We start from the raw sequence: 20,990 nt of genomic DNA, 5'->3' as shown, positions 1-20,990 counted from the left end.
TGGCCCTATTTGCTGTGCACCCAAACCACATCGCCCTGAGCTGGAAACAGACAGTCAGCACCCCCACATCTCTTGCTATGATAGTCAGTTGCATGTACCGTATGGTTGGGATGCACAACAAGGGCCGGTCTTCTGCTCTTGATTATTTTATTCCCTTGATCATTTCTTGATCTGACGTGTGTATGAGCACCAGATACAGGCACAGTCTGCAAGTGTATCCAAAATATTGTACAGGAGTGAGCTAGCTCAGTTATAGAGCTGTCAGAAACCTAAGTGGTTGGAACAGAAACCCGCATGCAGACTTGCCCTCCAGGACTGGAGTTGTGTACCCCTGCTTTATGGCAAGCTCAGATCTACATAATAGACTTGTGATATTTTATGCTTTATAATTAGCTGATGATATTCATGGTATTTTCGTCTTCGTTTGAAGACACATTTTAAACATTGGGGTTTGGACATTTCCCTTCACATGTATAAGATGTATTCTTTTCCACCCAAAGACGTACTTGGGGATCATCAGATCTGGCCCTGGTTTTCTTCTCTCCTGGGTAATTAGTGCTCCTGATTGGCAGGGCTGTCTTCACACCTGAGGGAGGGTGAACACACCTGACTCCCAGGTAAAGGGAGGGTGAACACACCTGACTCTCAGGTAAAGGGAGGGTGAACACACCTGACCCAGGTAAAGGGAGGGTAAACACACCTGACTCCCAGGTAAAGGGAGGGTGAACACACCTGACTCCCAGGTAAAGGGAGGGTGAACACACCTGACTCCCAGGTAAAGGGAGGGTTATCACACCTGACTCCCAGCTAAAGGGAGGGTGGAAAACCAGCAGTTCAGCCCTTGAGGACTGGGATATGAGGACCTGGGATGTGCTTTTTTCCGTACAAATCATTCAACAAGTCAAGAGGGTTTTCTTCGGTTATTTCTTATTGAATCTCACAACCAAAGTCAGTCTTGCAAGATATCTTTAGATGTCATAACTGTGGTATTGCTACTTGGTCAGTTTATTTGATTATTCTACAAGGGCTCAAGTTTTTATCTAAGTGAACTCTCTGATCACTCGGAACTGTACTTCCCTCACCGGTTTTCAGCGCACTTGTCCCTGGTTATGATTTGCACTTTATTGTACATCGCTCTGGAGAAGAGCATCTGCTAAATTACAATGTAATTGTCATTGCCTTTTTGACTTTCTTATTCCTGGCTTTGGTGACTTAAATCTTCTGTCTTAGGTGACAGACCATGCAGAGTTGGATTTACAGATCACTTAAGAAGTCTTTATTTGATTCGGATATGCATGAGAGGCACACACTGAGACAGGAATGGGCTGTTAAGATGTCTGCTTCCAGCAAACCCTGCCTTTCCTACTGGAAAATGAGAACACAGATTTTTGTACTGAATCTTCCCATCCTCTACCTGGGGATTTCAGGCTCACTGGGCTACAGTTGGCTTCTAACTGGTCTCGTCATGGTGCCCATGTTCCTGATCACTGAAATGTTCTAGTATGTCATACTATGACACTATATATCATGTGCTTCTAAGGCCATTGGCTTCCGCTCTCGATAGAGTGTGAGGCTCAATGCAGTGTTTATGTAAGGCAATGAATTTAAATTGTTCCTTAGCTGTGCGCCGTTTTATTATGATTATGATTAATATGATTATTATTATCATAATTAAGATTATTATGATTATGATTCTTATTATGATTCTTATTATGATTATGATTAATCATAAAAGAGAAGGGCTTCACAAACCCCATGATGGGCGGGCCTACAATGACTCATTGTAACCAATCAAAAGCATCAGCTTTTCCACATTATTCACGCCAGTGAGTCACTGATAGCATAAGGTTGTTCCGCCCATTTACTTTTGTTTTTTTGTGGGGGGTTTTTTATTCCAAGTCTAAGTGTTCTAAGCGTTCTCGAACTCTGTCGCCGTCGGTTACCAGGAGCGAGAATGTTACGTCAGCGTGAGAATGTTGAGTTGAGAACGTTCTGATGGGGTGTTCTGTGACCTCACACCTGAAAGGGCTCACTCACTCTCTCTGTAGCCTGAGGGATGCCCTCGCAGAGCCAGTGTCAGAGTTCCCAGCCAGTGTTATCAGACGACACGCTGTCAGCCGAGCAATGTGAAAGACTGAGGGGAAAAAAACCCAACCCAGTTAGGGTGTGGATCAGTCGCCTGGGTTATTAATAGTGGCAGGATCATCGCCCTTGGCAACTGTTAATATTTAGTCCCAGTGGTGTGGATTCAGCTTCTTCAGTAATGGACAAACTGACTGGGATTATTTCATGTGGAATGTCCAGTTATCCCATGAGCACTATGGAAAGTCAGACTCAACAGCAGCGAGGCAGGACTGAAGTGGCATTGTACATTAAGTTTGGGAATTATTCACGTTTGTTGGGAGGCTAAGCACGGTAGCTGGGGTTTCCAAGGGAGCTTTCCTCTTCCTGTGGGAGGGAATTACCTTTATTTGATTCCCAGTACCAAACTGGGAATTTCTGGACAGTCTTTCTTCTCCCTGCGCAGCAGGTTTGACGTTTTGATCAAGGTTGTGTGTGCGTTGTCTGAACGTTTTTTGTGAGTTGTTTGTGCGTTGTCTGTGAGTTGCTTGTGTGTTTGTGCATCTGTGTGTGTGTGTGAAACTGAAAATCTTTTGTGAAGGATCACAAGGAGAAATTTGCATTCACAATTAGTCAAAATAAAATCAACAGTGAGGTTTTACAGATTTGGGAATCTGGAAAAAAAAACCAACGCAAAAAAAATAATAATAATTGCAACTTTGGAAACCTTGTTAAAAACGTGTGTGTCAGTGAACCGAGAGTGAGAATCTCATCCCGTGGTACTCTTGACCCTCCTGCCCCCCCCCCCCCCGCGTGTGTTCCTGCCCCTGCGTTCCTCCCACTGAAGCTGCAATACGCGTGGTGGAACAGGAAATTAGAGCAGACCGAGGCAGGCAAGTTGAAACTGGTGTGGACGCGAGACGCGCACACACATTCCCACACACGGGCACGCACACACACACACTCACACAGAGACGCGCAAACTCGCGCACGCAGCAGCTCCGAGCGCTGGGAGTTTTCGGCGCTCAGGTGATCGGAGATCCGTGTGGGAGAAGTTGGGAGAAGGGACAGCGGGAAAGAAAGAAGCGCCGCAGGAGAATGATCCGGTTCTGAGAATCTGCGCTTTGCCCTTTTTCTGCAGGAACGGCACACGAGAAAAAGAAAAACAGGATGATTTCGTCGTCCTCGAACTCCAGGTAATCTCTCTTTATCCCCCCCCCCCCCCAGGCAGAGGCTTGTTGTTGATCTATTAAAGTTGTGTTTGCTGGTATATGCGACCTGTATATGGCCCGTATGTGTTCCAGTCGATCACGTTCTCATGTATTTGCGCCTGTATTGGGCAGCGCTGCGTCCCACTCGCGATTTGTGGAGAACTCTTTCCTGAGCTTTGATTTCTGTTTTCTGGGTGGGGAGGCACCTTCCTACCAAAACGCGCCCGAGCGGTTATATCCCCGCAAAATTTCCTGAAAATGTTTAAAAATACACAGCGATGTGTATTTGTTTGTGGTGGATTAACAATGAGCATTCTTTCTGATGTAAAATGTGTGCAGAAAAATAGATCTTATTTTACACACATATACACACATATTATATAAACGACTTGCATAAATTACTTTAAGAAATTAAATGACAGAAAATGAATTGACAGAAATTGCATTCAGAGAGTGCTAAATTGCATTACTATTATTACAAATGATCATTTTTTGATAATATACACTCACTGAGAACTTTATTAGGAACTTATTAATGTGATTATCTAATCAGCCAATCGCGAGGCGATAGTATGCTTGCAGTCACGCAGATACGCGTCGGGAGCTTCAGTTAATGTTCACGTCAACCATCAGAATGGGGGAAAAAATGTGATCTCAGTGATTTTGACTGTTGGCATGATTGTTTGGTGCCAGACGGGCTGGTTTGATTATTTCTGTAACTGCTGATCTCCTGGGATTTTCACACCCAACAGTCTCAAGAGTTTACTCCGAATGGTGCGAAAAGCAAAAGGTCTCCGGTGACTCAGATAACCGCTCTGTACAATTGTGGTGAGCAGAAAAGCATCAGAACGCAGAACACGTCAAACCTTGAGGCAGATGGGCTACAGCGGCAGAAGACCACGTCGGATGCCTTCGGATTACTCCTGTCAGCCGAGAACAGAAAGCTGAGGCTGCAGTGGGCACAGGCTGACCAAAACTGGACTGTTGAAGACTGGAAAAACGTAGCCTGGTCTGATGAATCTCGATTTTTGCTGAGGCGTACAGATTTGGCAGGGTCAGAATTGGGTGCCAACAGCATGAATCCATGGACCTAATCTGGCTTGTGTCAACAGTCCAGCCTGGTGGTGGTGGGGAATGTTTTCTTGGTACACTTTTGGCACGTTAATACCAATCTATTTTCGCTTTAACGCCACAGTCTACTGGAGTAGTGTCGCTGACCATGTGCATCCCTTCATGGCCACAGTGTTCTAATGGCTACTTCCAGCATGATAGTGCACCATGTCACAAAGCAAAAGTCGTCTCAAACTGGATTCATGAACATGACAATGAGTTCAGTGTTCTTCAATGGCCTTCCCGGTCACCGGATCAGAATCCAATAGAGCACCTTTGGGATGGGGTACAACGGGAGATTCACTGCATGAATTGCATGACACAATCATGTCAACATGGAACAGAATCTCAAAGGAATGTTTTCAACATCTTGTGGATTCCATGCCAATGACGAATTGTGGCTGTTTTGAGAGCAAAGGGTCCCTAATGCAGTGCTCAGTGAGTGTGCCTGCATGTTTAAAAAGGACAGATGTGTTGTCACAGGCTGCAGTCGTGGTGTGTCTTGCGCTGTGTAGTCACATTTCCATATGACACGGGGCAGTGCCACTGCGGGCCCTATGCCCATCGCTGGGGCATTTATCTGATCCTAGGGCCTCCTGGTGATCTGGTCTCCACACTCCAGCCTGGTTCAGTCCGGTCTCCTGCCCCCTGAAGACGTCCTCTGACTTCCCTTCGTCTTTAATTGAGCATCGAAAAAGTCATTTTTCCCCCTCTCTCTCTCTCCAGTTTAAAGATGAGCCTGAGGTTCTGAGGGAGTGTATTGTGAAGACCCAGCATTCCTTAGACTCTTTTTTTGGGCGGGGTGCGAGGCTCCTGTCCCATCACGCACACGGGGCGCATTCCAGCAGGTCTCTGACACGCTCAGCAACGCTCCTCTTCCTCCTCTCTCCTTACACACGAGCACAGCTACACCCCACCCCTTACACACGAGCACAGCTACACCCCACTCCTTACACACGAGCACAGCTACACCCCACCCCTTACACACGAGCACAGCTACACCCCACTCCTTACACAGCTACACCCCACCCCTTACACACGAGCACAGCTACACCCCACTCCATACACAGCTACACCCCACTCCTTACACACGAGCACAGCTACACCCCACCCCTTACACGAGCACAGCTACACCCCACTCCTTACACACGAGCACAGCTACACCCCACTCCTTACACACGAGCACAGCTACACCCCACCCCTTACACGAGCACAGCTACACCCCACTCCTTACACACGAGCACAGCTACACCCCACTCCTTACACACGAGCACAGCTACACCCCACTCCTTACACACAAGCACAGCTACACCCCACTCCTTACACACAAGCACAGCTACACCCCACTCCTTACACACGGGCGCAGCTACACCCCTGCTCCTTACACAGCTACACCCCACTCCTTACACAAGCACAGCTACACCCCACTCCTTACACAGCTACACCCCACCCCTTACACACGTGCACAGCTACACCCCACTCCTTACACAGCTACACCCCACTCCTTACACAAGCACAGCTACACCCCACTCCTTACACATGAGCACAGCTACACCCCACTCCTTACACAGCTACACCCCACTCCTTACACAAGCACAGCTACACCCCTGCTCCGTACACAGGAGCACAGCTAGAGCACAGATCTAACCTCGCTAATCTACACATTATTCCCATGTACTGTGTTTACATGTACCTCGGTGCATGAGTGAAGTCAAGGTATTGAGAACAACTTGGCGTGTTTTGTGTTAAATTTGGAAACTTTTCAGAGATAGTGAGGCTTTTTGCAGGGTTAGGGCACAGACACAGTCTCTCCCCCCCCCCCCCTTCCGTCCACAGCCACAGACAGTAAGGTCACAGGGAGAAAGAAAGGCTTCCGTATTTAAACACTGTGTGAATGGGTATGGTCTCCTCCAATTGTTCTTTGGACTGCACCATTTTCAGCCTGGAGAGGGGGGGCGTCTGAGTCTGAGCAAGCCCCAGCCAGACCTCTCCTGTCTTTCTATCTACCTTTTTAGTTTGTCTGTTCGGTTGTTTTGTGTGCGTATGTGTGTATATGGGTGTGTGGGAGTGGGTGGGTGGGTGTGTGTGTGTGGGGGGGGGGGGGGGGTTGAATGAGATATTCTGTCATTCACATTTCATAACAATGTTAAAAACCTGACTGTGTGTCCATGCAGAAATGGAACCTTACATTATAGGAGACAGGGCGAGAAATATTTACCTAGAAATATTTCATACCAGCGTTACAAATCTTTTTGTGCAGCCGCGCAGCAACGCAATCGAATACTCTCTCTGTCTGTAAACCGAGGAAGGGGGGCTGGACGAAAGGGCCGAGAGCGGGCAGACGGTGAATCGTACACATTACGCCACTATCTGGGAAAACCCACAGAGGAGAAAGGGAGAGAGAAAGAGAGAGAGAAAGGGAGAGAGAAAGGGAGAGAGAAAGGGAGAGAGAAAGAGAGAGAGAGAGAGAGAGCGTTGCGGGGCGGGGCGGGGCGGTGTCAGGCGCAGGGTTTTCCGTTCGTCAGTGCTGCCGTGCCGCTCCCTGCCGACCTTCCCCTTGCCTTTCGGAAAGCCGTTCCCGGCCGGGGAGCGGCTCCTCACACAGGTCGGGCCAGTTTGAGCGGGGTGCCAGGTGCGCGGCGTCTGCAGCTCACAACGCCGCGCTGCCCCTGGGGTGAAGGCCTGGCGACGGAACGCAGCCATTAGCGGGCGATCCCTTCGTAAATGGCTTTGTGTTTCTGCATTTATTTGTTTTTTAATCTCGTCTAATTCGGCACAAAGCACGCTGACTCATAAGGGGCGTCGCTGTGCTTGACACTCTCAAAAAACAGAAAAAGAAAAAAAAAAGGTTCTTTGGCTTTGTGTCCATAGAGGAACCCCCTTCTAGTTCTCTACAGAACCCTCATAGGTGTGAAAGCTCCCAGACAAAGAACGCAGAAGGAACCTTTTTTTTTTTTTTTCTGAAAGGGTACGGCGTTGGCAGTCTTCTGCTAAATTTAAAGCAGTTGTGGGCCATTTCCTGTCATTATAGTCCTCACACACGGCTCACAATGGTCTGAAGGAATATCTGCTCAGCTTCCTGTCTTCTGCTGTTCCAAACAACAGCCCGGTGGGACGGATTTTCTGTGTCTCCACTGTTCGCTCACACTTTTAGCGTTATGTTTTCGGGTTGTCGGTCCGTCTGTCTGTCCCATTCTTGTGAACACGATATCTCAGGAACGCCTTGAGGGAATTTCTTCAGATTTGGCTCAAATGTCCACTTGGAGTCCAGGATGAACAGTTTTGATTTTAGTGGTGAAAGGTCAAGGTCACTGTGGCCATAACTCAAGAATTCGTACACTAGTTATGACAAAATTTCACACAAATGTCTAATAGGATAAAATGGTGACGTGATCTAATATCCAAAAGGTCAAAGGTCAACTGCACGGTGACGTCGTAACATTTTGCTTGCCACTGTAGCTGAGAAAATTATCTTGGGTTATTTTGTTTGTTGATTGGTGATGTAGTCATTGATATTTTAAAGTTAGTATCAAATAGTTTTTGTTTGAATATTCTTCAATTGTTGTTGGTTTGACAAATTATGCAAGTTATGGTGCAAATTAAATAAATTCATACAGTGTTGTTTAATTAATTTTATTAAATAATGTAAATAATCTAATATCTTTCTTGGTCATATCGTTCCACTTCTCTGCCTTTAACTAAATATTCAGGTTGTAATGAGAGAAAATATTTTATTCAACATTTAATGTTGCTACATTTTAGGTAACACCAATGACAAAGAAACGACACATTAATTATTTTATGTATAAAAATAAGAAAAATAAATTAAACTCCACTTGTTATGGATTCATGAAGTTTAGAAGTTGTTTATTCCTGGACAGGAATGTAATCTACTACGTGACTGGTTGGCGGAGGCATACAACCGCACGGTGCTTATTTTGTTGTAGTTTTATTTTTCTGTGTTTTTTTTGTTTTGCTGGTCTCATTCTTTAAAAGTCGATTACGTTGCAGAGCCGATCAGATTTCCTGCCGTACCTGTATAACAGGTGTGACCCTGCAGCTCGTCATGACTGCTGCAAAGTGCAAAGCCAAATAGCTCAACAGCTTATAATGGCTGCAGTTATATTGAGCGTAGGATGAAAGACTTCCTCGTGGTGCATGAGCGTTGCCATCAGAACAGTCTCTTCCATTAGATGTACAAATGTCTTCTAGCTATTTTACATTGCAGCATATAAACATTATACAAAGTGAAAATTCGACTTCACACTCAGATTTTGTGTGGGGTTCGAAGTGATGAGATACTGATGTGAAATCGGGGGTGGGCATTCCTCATCCTTTCCATCTGTGTTCCTCATGCTTTGAGGGGTATTTTACCCTCTTAAGCCACATTATGTCTGAAACTGCAACACTCGCGAGGAAGAAGTAAAGGCCCATGTCCATATTGTGCTTACAGTGCTATATTTTAAACAATGACATAAAATGAGGTCACCTGTTTTTATTGATCAAATGAAAGACTGAGGTGAATCACTAGGCTCTTAATTAAGTCGCTGAATGCAGGTATTTAAGTTCTTTCACAGTTGTTTCCATCAACTTACTGACACAATGCAGGTTCGGCACGTTAACATTTCCTTACTTGAATACTTTACCTACATTGCCTGCCAAATCCGAGACAAAGTCGGGCTATGGAAACACAGTCACGTGAGCAAAGCATCCCAGCATGCACTGCTCACGTCACTCTCTGTACGCAGTTCTGAATAAAATCAATGGAGAACGCCGCGACTACAATCTGGAGAACGCATATCTAATCCTCACATATTACACCGCACGTTATTTATCCAAAGCAACTTACAGTTGATTAGACCAAGCAGGAGACAATCCCCCCCCCCCCCCCCCCCGGAGCTCAAGGGCCCAACAGCTGTGCGGATCTTATTGCGGCTGCACTGGGGATCGAACCACCGACCTCGTGGGTCCACTTGATTAATTCCAGCCGCAGGGGTCCCGATGCTGTACCTTAGCCACGACGATACAGGCTGGCCTGCCCTGCTGAGTAGATCGTTGGGATAGTCGATCAGCCACTGGCTCTGAGAGTGTTCACGACGTGAGTCGGACGCAGAGAGAGCGAGCATCGTGATGTGTGTGTGACCGATCCATCTGTCCCTGGTCCGTGTCGCTCGCCAAGGCAAGTCACTGAGGTTAGATCAAGAAAGCACCGAATGTTTCGTGTCAGTTGTGTGTTGTACTTATATATTTCACATGGTTATTCCGCAGGCCATGTTTCAATCTGATGCACGTATTGTATGCTGTAAGATCAGCGATCGTTTTAGAAGCAGGGAATCCGTGAGGTTTGTTATCTGTGTAATCGACTGCTATATTTAACCCTTTTAATGCTTAAAAACAAAAACTAGCTTAATATAATGATAATGTAGCTAGCTATGCAGGAATAGGATTGGTCACTGCTGTTTATTCCCATAATGTGTATGCGTACTGTTGATTAGTAGAGCCACATGCAGAGTATTTGAAAAACAACTCGTGCTAGACAAAACCCCTTTTCGAATCCTTTACATTTTCGCGTCTGTTGGACGTCTGAAGTGTTGACGTTTGGAGGAAGCGTACCATTTCACGGCTAACTCTGAAGCTCTGACTCTTGTGACAGTCGTGGAATGCGGAACAGTTGCAGCAGAGGCTGCCTGTTCAAAAGGCATGAGTCTGTTTAGCATAATCTGGAGTTAAACATTACCTCATGACCGTGGGTGTGGAGGAACACGATCTCCAGAGTGTGTAAAGAGATGTATGCTCAAGGTGTGGAGGGAGTTGTTGTTCGTGACCTGGCTTCCAGCGCCATTTTAAGCGTGTCTACTGTGCTTCGTCTCCAGCTCCGGCATGGTCCACCCCAGGCCTTGACCACTCCATAGGAAGGGTCCCCCCCCCCCTCCGCCCCGCCCCGGGGGTGTCAGCGGTCACCATGACGACTGTATCCGGCAGGAGCCTGGTGCTGGTGGAGTACAAGTATGAGTACTCCAACCGGGAAGGCGTTCCGGTGACCATCCAGCCCAACGAGAGGTACGTCCTGCTGGAAAAGACCAACGAGAACTGGTGGCACGTGCGCAAGGACAAGCGCAGCCCGCCCTTCTTCATCCCCGCCAAGTACGTGAAGGAGCTGCCGGCGGACTTCCCCTCTCCGCTGGACTTCCTGCAGCCGGGCGGGCCCCCCAGCCCGGGGCCGGGCGCGGGGGAGGGGCCCTGCGAGGTCACCATCCGGGTGCATTCGCCCCGCCGGCGTCACAAGAAGAAGACGGAGAACCGGCTGTCCACGTTCGGCGTGCCGCTGGACGTGCCCGACCCCGTGCAGAAGCGTGGCGGCGCGCGCGACCTCCCGCGCGCGCGGGACAGCCCCCGGAGCCCCCGGAGCCGCCAGCGCGCCGCCGCGGCCCCCGTGGAGACCCCGCCCCGCTCCCCCGCCGACGAGCTGCCCCTGCCGCTGCTCGTCTCCAAGGTGCCCAGCTTCAGCCCGGCGGACCCCGTGGTCCGGCCCACGCTGGCCAAGCCCGTGGAGACGCCCACCGTCCGGGACCTGCATCCCGTGGAGACGCCCGCTCTCCGGGACCTGCATCCCGTAGAGACGCCCTCCCTCCGGGACCTGCAGCCCAGCGAGCCCGCGGACCACCCCAAGCCGCCCGCGGAGTTCGACGACCCGCCCGAGACGGACTCCGACCAGTCCGACGACTCGGAGCATATTTACGAATCGCTGTCGGACTTCCCGGGCTTGAGGCTACCGGATTCGCCCGTCACGGAAACGGCTCCTTCCCATCAGCCCCCTGCTCCGGCTCCGCCCCCTCATGCCTCACAGGTAATCCCAGCGGTTAGCCCCGCCCCATTCAAAACTGTCCCGCGGTTAACGGCTGCAAATGTTCAAATACTTTTCTGTGCCAACCACAGAGGTTGGGGCGTGCACTTTTTGAGAGTGTTTTATAGATTCCAATACACCAGACAAGCTCAAGTAATGCATAGAATAGTATTTAAATCCAAAACAATGACTTATTTGACCCAGGTCTGGTTTATAATGCTCTATTGCTGATCAGCTGTGCCTCCAAAAATGAGTACATAAATAAATGTATTCATAAGAACCTTAACACATTAATATATTCTTACCTTGTGCATATCGCAAACAATGTAGAAACTAGATAGCATGCATTACATGAATCAAATTTTTTTGACTGCGATTTTGTAAATATTTTATAAAACGGAAAATGGATTCACGTTTGACCACAAGGAGGAGCTGTCTGCTTTCTCATGATTACTAGTTGACCAAACTAATACACATAAATGGTATCAGTTGATGCCTTGGGTGTAGTTGAAACAATTGGAACAGTGTTAGAAAAATAAATGATGATAGTTTATGAAGTGACTGAAGCAAAGTCCCAAAACATTACAGGACCTCATACAAGTGTTGTAGGAATTCCTCTATTAAACATTTTTCACTGAATTTATGTTTGTATCAACATCAAACCAATATTAGTGAAAATGTCTCTCTCCTCGCGGCAGACACCAGAATCACCTTCCTGAAACATTCGCACTGTTCTCGACAATAAAAATGACATTTACAGCGACAAAAACAAGATTGTAGCAACAAAAACATTTCCTCTGCCATTGAACGTTTTGGGAATTTCTCATGCTAGACGAGTTCTGCGGCTACAGAAAACAAGCACTTAGGCTGACAAAGAATGCGTCGACGAGGAAACGTGGACGCACGACAGTGACAAACAGGAAATCTTTTGCGCTCTCTCCAGAAAAACATTAGACTTCCCGAGCTTTTGTTAATAATAAAGTTATTGTGAAACGCAATAGTGTAGTGGCACAAAGGGAGTGAAATATTTTCCATTTCCACCAGAAATTTTGTGGAAAGGAGTCAGCTGTGGGGGGGGGGGAAATGACATCAGCACAGGAAATGATAGCTTCTGGGGGGCAGCTAAAGCAGGAAATGGTGAGCTGAACTCCGGAGAACTGGATAACAGAAATTAAATTCAAAATGTTTGGGAAAATGTTAATTAATGTTACACGGTTAATTTTGGCTGTAAAAAAAAAAGGTAGGTTTGGTAGGTTTTGCAACAGCTGGTAGCTGGTATCTCAAGCCTAGTACGGCCATAGCTGGAGCTTACACCAGGGGTGGAAGGTGCCTGGAAGGGTTCCTGGGCTTCAGTGAGCTAAAACCAGTCCAATGACTCTTCGTGAAAGCAAGCAAAGCTCTGGGGCTTTCTCTGGGCTAAGGACAAGTCTCAACAAAGGAGATTTATGCTCTCAATGCTACCTGGTGCAGCAGGAATGGCCGTTTTGAGCAGAGCAGCCAAAATGAAAACTCCAGTGGTCTATTAATGGGTATTGGTCAGGGTGCTTCCAGTGAAGTTAGCAGACACATTCCCTCACAATGCCAGTTTGCCTTCAAAGCTGTTTTTCTTTCTACAGACTCAAAATTGGGCCTGTTTAAATAATGGGTAAGAGTTGTCTCCTCCATGCCTTAGTCAGCTGTGTGTTCCCCTTTCTGAGAGTTTGTTTTTCTGAGTCTCAAGCTCAAAGCTAGGTTTTGAAACATCTGGTCGCTGATTGACCAGTTCAGACCAGCTCCATACTCAACCTGGTTTGACCAGCTCAAGCTAGGTTTTGAAACATCTGGTCGCTGATTGACCAGTTCAGACCAGCTGCATACTCAACATGGTTTGACCAGCTCAAGCGAGGTTTTGAAACAGCTGGTAGCTGGTTGACCAGTTCAGACCAGCTCCATATTCAACATGGTTTGACCAGCTCAAGCTAGGTTTTGAAACATCTGGTAGCTGATTAACCAGTTCAGACCAGCTCCATACTCAACATGGTTTGACCAGCTCAAGCGAGGTTTTGAAACAGCTGGTAGCTGGTCGACCAGTTCAGACCAGCTCCATACTCAACATGGTTTGACCAGCTCAAGCGAGGTTTTGAAACAGCTGGCAGCTGATAAATTCGAGCTGGCCATATCTGGATTTTACACCGGGAGTTCTTATCAAGGGTGCAGATCTGGCAGGGGTTTCTGCCAGCCACAGAGAGGAAGAACCGCGCAATTAGAGTGTTTGTTTAGGGCGAGTTTCCGGTGTGTTCCGGGGGAGGACTCCCATCCCCGTGATGAATCCGAAACGCCGCCGTCCTTCGCCAGCGTCTGTCCGAGGCTCCGCGGGATGATGCCTCTTGCGCCGGAGCTGACTCGCGGAGTGAATGAAGTTCAGCAGCGCGTCATCGGAAAACGCATTCCCAGCATGCTTCACACCGTACGCCCCTTGGCAGGAGTCACAGTCCATGTGAATGATTGATCCAGGGTAAGTCTCCGGGGCGTGGGTGACATGTCCTCAGGTTGGCTGCTTTTTACTCGAATGGCGCGGCGTGAACGAGCGTCGCCTCTGACTTTAAGCGGCGTGCCGCGCTGTCGGCTCTTCGACCTGTCTGACGGGTGGTTGAGTCGTGCAGACGCAGAGTTTGCATTTCAGAGTTGAAAACAAAGGTGAAACCGCCTTGTGCTTTGCTTGACTCTGGCAGGGCAGAGCAGGCTGTGACATTTTTTTTTGCCTATCTTTAGCCAAACTATTTCTCAGTTTAAAAAAATGTCGTGCCGTAATTTTACTGCCTATATTTACCATGTCAGCCGGACATGATGTTCGTGGCTATGGAAAACTATGAGTTTCTGAGCTGACCTTTGCCCTCTGGTCCTTCCAATAACCGTACATGTGCACTTATGGATAGAAGCGTCTGCCAAATAAAATGACAAGTAATGTCATTTCATTCAGTCTTCATCATTGTGAAAGTACAGTTGTGAAGGCAGTGTGGTGGTGAGTCTCACAATTAAAACGAGATCAGACTCTCTCCGCGGGAACCGACTTTGACACTTGTGATCGGGGAGTGTTGAAGTTATGGATTATTTCATAAATAGGCTGAATAAATGCGTTGTTCCATCCACAGTGAAGGAATGTTCTGTTACTGTCTCGATTGAGCAACGACACTTTGTGAGTCAGTCATTACGCTTCTTGTAATATAATATCGCATTTGAACATTTAGTTCTGAGTTTCGGGGTTTTGTTTGGCAGAGGCGAGGTTTATGAAAACCTTTGTGCATGACGGCACTAAGGCTAACTTCAGCACAGTTCAAAGAACACCATTTCCCATCTATGACACTAAGCGCCTGGAATGACATCCTTGAAACACGTAGTTTCTTCAGTGCAAGGCCCCATTTTCTACTTTCTTGTCCTGGGCCGGCTTATCTAATATGAATATGATGAATGAATATATACATTGAGCATACTGGATGAGAAATTACAGCGTATTCACATATTCTCTCAATGTAGTGTACCTAAATGATATACTTATTTCCATGCCCAAACTGGCCTTCTAATTACTCTCTTCGCAAAATAAATACTATCTACTAAACATACAGTAGGCTATCCAAAATATCGTCCATACTGTTTTCCAACAGTACTGTCATAAGACATCAACCCAAGTAATAAAACCCCCCCTGCCTCTTCGTGATTTATTGGCCTGTTATTGGACCGAAAGATGGCTCCACCTCTTCCTCTCTGTGGGACCTCCTAAAACGTAAAGTTTACTTCCTCAAAAGTGGGCTCCTATATGCACTCAGCGTACTTATGTATATCATCAGGGGAAGTATTCAGGGGATTTTCTTTGAAAATTTCGCCTACTTAAATATCCCAACCAGTTTACTAAACTGGCTGTTTCTGACACGGACTGTATTTGGGTAGGCAGTAGGAAGTATATTTAGTAGGCAGTACATATTTTGAGGATGCAGGAGATAGGAGGCCATTTTGGACATGGCCCTGCTACACCTGTAAAAGTGAAGAGTAACCAGCAACCAAAGCTTGTCGTCCGTGTGTAGGCATTGGGCCTGCTTCCGTTTTTGCTTTCCGCACCTGTAGCATCAGTCTGTCAGCATATCTCTCTGCCATCTAAATGTGTCACCTTAACGCTGCTTTAAAATGAAGTATGACTTTTGTTCCGACGGAGGAGCTTTTGGCCTCGAGTCACCGTGAGATAAAGCGTCCCACGTTCAGTCTTCAGTTGCGCATTGCGCTGCCTGCTCTATCACGCAGCAAAGCGTCATCCGCTGTGCGTATTCTCAAAATCTCTCTTTCACACGTACAGGATAACTTGAGACCGCTCATGCCTATTTGGAGACCTCAGAAAAGCGGTGCTTTATATAACCCCCCCCCCCCCCTTGTGACGGAGTGAACTTTTAGCCTTGGTTGTGTCGGGGGTTGAGGTGCTGCAGACTGCGTTCTGAACTTCCTGTGAGGCTGACGCTGTGCTATTGCAGAAAATCGCCGGCCCTTCCCTCTCGTCTCATTGTGACAGGGCTGGCCTGTAGCATTGTGGTTAAGGTACACGACAGGGACCCGCAAGGTCGGTGGTACGATCCCCCGGTGCAGCCACAATGAGATCCGCCAAGCCGTTGGGCCCTTGAGCGAGGCCCTTAACCCTGCATTGCTCCAGGGGAGGATTGTCTCCTGCTTGGTCTAATCAACTGTGCTTCGCTCTGGATAAGCGCATCTGCCAAATGCCATTCATGTATTCGGCGCTGAAACAAAAGCTTGGCTCGAAAGGCCAAGCCCCTCCACTAACCCCCCCATGCCCTCTGCCCTATGCCTTCCTCTGTTAATGTACACACTGCTAGTCTTATGCAGCCTTTCTAGTCTTGCAGATTGGCCAGGGGTCGGGTTTCTTTTTCCTTCCTAATTCCCCAATCTGTCAGTGTGCAGTCTCGCACTGCCACCCCTGACCTACGCACTGTTTACAAATCAAAGGAGGAGCTATTTCCTGTGCTGTATGCTCCAGTCGAACAGTCCCAAACAGGTTACACCCCCTCAACATGCACAGTCATATAACATAACATAATGACTTCTTTTTTTCATTTTTTATTTTTTTTATATCCACCAATTTATCATAATGTAATATAATGACGGGAACTGACCATTCAGCCCGGTCAGTAATGCTCGCCATTTTGCGCTGAAGTGGACCGAAGTGTATGCTCAGTTTACCTTAAAAACTAGATAGTATCAAGCCTGGTCTTGAAACCCCCCCAGAGGTTCTACCTCTACTACATGACGAGACAAGCTATTCCGCACGGTGAACACTCTCTCTGTGAAAATGTCTGAACGTATGTGCGGAATTCATCCTTTGCTAATTCGTCTCGTTTTAGATAAATTGAGTGACCGTAACATTTTTAAACCAGGAAATACACGGATTTGATTATGTCTAGATAAACTGATGTTAATGTTGTCATTGAACACTGTCATGGAATCCGGCCTGTTTGAAGTTGGGAAGGAAAGAGTTAACGTGAAAATGAAACCCTTACAACCACTCCCAAAAGGTTAGTTTCAAGCCACTACCTGGCTGCCGGTACTCAACGGCAATTGCCGAATGTGCCGGACACTGCAGTTCATAGGTTTCTTTTTATTTTTGAGAAACTTGATGTTTTTTTTTTAGTTATTGTATATATTTGATCCATCATTGGCTGTTGGAAGTTTCCAAGCATTTGGAAAGTGGTCAGTGTACCTGCGTCGTAAGGTATGGCAAAGACTCCACCTCATCGACTGTAAATCCGTGCACGGAAGAAGAAACTAGTGGGTGGAGACGGGCAATGTTTTTTAATTTCTTTTACGGGCATTTGGGGCAGAATTCTGGGCATTCCGATTCCGAACAGAATACTTAAAATACTCTATATAATCTTTGTTGATATTTTCATAGATATTGCATCAGAGCAGTTACTAGGCTACCACACTTTTTCGTCCGTACCACCGAATCTTTTTATAATCGTTTATCCGGTTTGAAATATCACTTGATTGTTTCTAATGTATCAGTCAGGACAACTCCTGCCGTGACCGCGTACTTGTGACAGTATAAGCAAGCTGGAGCTTCTCGTCGAGCGACTGAGTTGAATTGTTTGTTTATTAATTTTGGGTTACTAGGATTTACCACTGCGATAATCCCAAGCATTTTCTGCAGAGGGAATCTTCAATTAAATAAAAAAAATGCGCACGCTGCAGATGTATACTGAAATCTGTAAAGGCACGTACATTTTGCCCTCGTTGAAGTCTCCTTGGTGACCTGGGGTAAGGCCAAAGTGGAGAACTCTCCAGGTGAATTTCCGGTTGTCTGGTCATGTATTTCTGACCGAGTGGCACGTGCGTCAGAGCTGTCACAGGTATGACGTTGCAGAGGGCATTTCGCGTTTCACAAAGTAGTGTGTGGGCAGCTCTTTGCGTTTTGGCAATTACTTTGTTTGCGGGTTTCTTCTAAATTCTGATTGGAACGATCGATCTGCCATTTCCCTCATCGTTGCTTAGATAGATCTGTCTTTATCTCGGAGTAATGGAAAATGTCCTTATTCGCATATATTGTTTGGTTCATTTTCTGTAAGCCTGAATGTGCACGTTCCCCCCCTCCTAGTTCCGTGATGATGTTAAAGGGATAGTTCACTTTTTTGGGTTTTAAAATATAATTTCGTGTTTTGCGTTTGTTTCTGTATGGTCCTGTCTATTATTATTTGATATTTAGATTTGTTTTGTGAAGCACTGCCAGCTGTACCATGGCATGTATAGGTGCATCCAGGAGTTTGTGGTCTGAAATGAGTAAATATGCCCTCTTGAGTCACTCCAAAGCAGTAGCACCATTACTGTTTCATCGTGTTTATGTACAATCAGCATTTCTTTCCGTGGGCGTAGAAGTTTGAGCTGCACAGACAGAAAACCTGGCTTGAACTGAAACTATTGAATGTAATTTCTGTCGCATAATTAAGGAAACAAGGAGGTCCTGGGTTCGAATCCCCGTCGGCCGGGGCCTCTCTGTGTGGAGTTTGCATGTTCTCCCCGTGTCTGCGTGGGTTTCCTCTGGGTACTCCGGTTTCCTCCCACAGTCCAAAGACATGCACGTTAGGCTGATTGGAGAGTCTAAATTGCCCATAGGTATGAGTGTGTGAGTGAATGGTGTGTGTGCCCTGTGATGGACTGGCGACCTGTCCAGGGTGTATTCCTGCCTTTCGCCCAATGTATGCTGGGATAGGCTCCAGCCCCCCTGCGACCCTGTTCAGGATAAGCGGGTTAAGATAATGGATGGATGGATAATTAAGAAATAAGCCAGTGCAACCCATTGTGCAGCATCTCAAAGAGGCCCCCATTGGGTGGCTCGGAGCATTCTGGAGCATTCTGGAGCATTCTGGAGCGTTCTGTCCCTGGTGTTCTAGATTGATGGCAAACACAATGAGCTCATGTCCTCCACTGCTGCTCTGTGTTAAAGCGCAAGTGTCAGTGTGGTTAGAAAAGAAGCGATCGTAAACTGCTTCTCAGTGGTTGTTTGGTTGTCTGGTTGTAGAATGCGTGTTTCCGTTCACTACCCAGAGGGCCACATACAGCGGTTTCCTCCTGTCAAAGGCAGCAGAGGGTTTCGCTGTTATATGGGGTTGCCTGATTTAGAAGTTGTCAAAACTGCACACTGTCCAAACACATGTGCTCACACACTGTCGGGGGGGGGGTACGTTTTTTCGTTGTATGACAAACGAAAAAACGAAATGTGTTACAAACTAGTGCCTTCAATCGGTTATTCTGACCAGGTGGTTACATTGATCGGTTGGGACCGTAAACCCGACCTGTACAAATATTTAGAAAACTGGACGTACCGGTCCAAAACTGGCCGTCTGGCAGCCATACTGTAACACCTCCTTGAGCCAATTTGCTCAACCGCACTAAACAAACTATTGCAATTGTCATGATGTCACGTGACACTTACAACGGCAGTTAAGGCATTTTCTCAATCCTAATTGACAGCCATGCTCCTGACTCCCATCATAGGTTGAGTGAGTTAACTCCAGTGGCAGTTAGAATGACCCGGAATGCAGTTAGAATGATTTAGTGCTTGAACCTGGGAATTGATGGATACCATTATTTGTACTGTACAGTAGGAGCAAAAGTGGTCAGTTAAGCAATGACAGGATAAATGAGGTTGGGTTTGGTCTGATTTGGCTGAACTCACTGTCAGTCGTTTTTACACAGGAAGTTCTGCAGTGCATCTCCTAACATATTTTTGACTGCTGCTTAGGGCTGCTTTCTTTCACCTTGCATTGAACTGTGTCATGTTTTGCATAAGGTAAATAGTGTTCCCCACCCGACCCCCCCCCCCCCTCCCCGAAGAGCATTTGAGACATTGACAATGCCTCCCATGCAGAGAGAATATTATTCTCCATGAAAGACAGTTTGGTTGTGTTGTGCAAAATCGGATCAGGAAAAACACCCTGGTTTTACTTCCGCATGGCGAACCGCGGTTTAAGGAAGCGACGCAGTGTGTGTTCGACGAAAACAAGCGAAACGGACCGAAACATCGGACCATGCCACCGCGATATTGGGTCTCATTGTTTTTGTTTTTAAGACTGAGGGAGGTGCACGGGATTGCATAAGCAGAGAGGAAATGGGGGAATGAAAAAAAAAAAAAACCCAGAGGCAGGGTGGCGGGGACCTGCGGACATGCCAACTATGCAAGCGCAGTGTTCCCCAGGTGCCAACCGTGGCGGCCTACACGCCCGGCACAGGAAGGCTGATCCCCGTCAACAGCTGGCCCTGCTGAGGCCCAGCATTCCATGAGCTAACCCAGGGTTCTGGGCCCACAATTATGATGTCATAGGAGGTGGGAGTCCTGGCCAATCAAATGACTTCCGGCTTAATCCAAGGCGCCATTTTGGCTCCGACCGGTTCCGTCTTCATTCGATTGACTGGTCGCTGAATGCAGTTGTGCGCCCGCTCCCAATACCTTTTTTCCCCCCGTTTCTGGTTTGGGTCCATCCCGCTTCCACAGGTAAATGTAAAGGAGGAAGAAGTTTTGCAAGCTGCCTCTTGCACACGCTGGGCAGCGTCACACGCACACAAACAAGCCGGTGTGTCCCAAGCGCTCTCTCTTTCCTCATCAGATTGTTCGTGTCGAACATGAAAAGGTGAAACCTCATATACGCACTTCAGACAAAGGTGTTTTCCAAAGGTCCTGTCATGCTGTTGTCTTCAGTTCTGTGGGGAGAATCCTGATTCACACAAACACACAGCAGAAGAGAATTGCCCTTGAAAGCAGGTGTGATCATGGTAGTTCTCTTTTCATTTTGAATCAGCTTGGTCTCAGGCCCTGCCTTTGTTTGAATATTAATAATTGCAGATGTGAAAAAGAAGCGTGGGAAATTTGGCTATGAGTTGTGTTCAGGGTTTTCTCTCGTTGTCCTGTCGAAAATAAGATCTAGCGTCAGGCTGGACAAGAGCTCAAATCGGTGTTGTTTATTGCAACAGAGAGGGTGTGTGTGGGTTTCCGTGCTCTGTCTTTTTCCATTGCCAGCGAGTTGTGACTCGAGCCTTCGCCAGTCAGGGCTGACTTCAGTAACAAACAAGCCGGGTCTGGAGGCTGGAGGCTGTCGGTGGAAAAGTGGTCAGTTGACCAATGGACAGGATGAGCGAGACTGGGCCTTATTGGCCGAAAAGACAGATAGTGTCAGCTATAGCTCTGTCACTGCTGCTATATTGACATATTTGACCCTGACATATTTACATCTCCAAGC

At 47.1% G+C, this 20,990-nt stretch overlaps 1 protein-coding gene across 3 annotated transcripts in view; it reads left to right on the top strand.

Moving 5' to 3' along the window:
* Positions 1–2,959: 2,959 nt before the first annotated feature.
* LOC133114487 (rho GTPase-activating protein 12-like) overlaps positions 2,960–20,990 on the top strand; it is a 43,606-nt gene continuing 25,575 nt past the window's right edge. For all 3 annotated transcript variants that reach the window (XM_061223946.1, XM_061223945.1, XM_061223944.1), the window contains exons 1-2: positions 2,960–3,257; positions 10,256–11,229. In XM_061223946.1, the coding sequence (XP_061079930.1) occupies positions 10,345–11,229 (885 nt within the window). In that variant the 5' untranslated portion in view covers positions 2,960–3,257; positions 10,256–10,344. The remainder of the gene's footprint in view (positions 3,258–10,255; positions 11,230–20,990) is intronic.

Source organism: Conger conger, chromosome 16 (assembly GCF_963514075.1).
Source record: "Conger conger chromosome 16, fConCon1.1, whole genome shotgun sequence".
Lineage (NCBI taxonomy): Eukaryota > Metazoa > Chordata > Actinopteri > Anguilliformes > Congridae > Conger > Conger conger.
The sequence above is the reverse complement of the archived record's forward strand: the minus strand, read 5'-3'. Positions and strand labels throughout refer to the sequence as shown.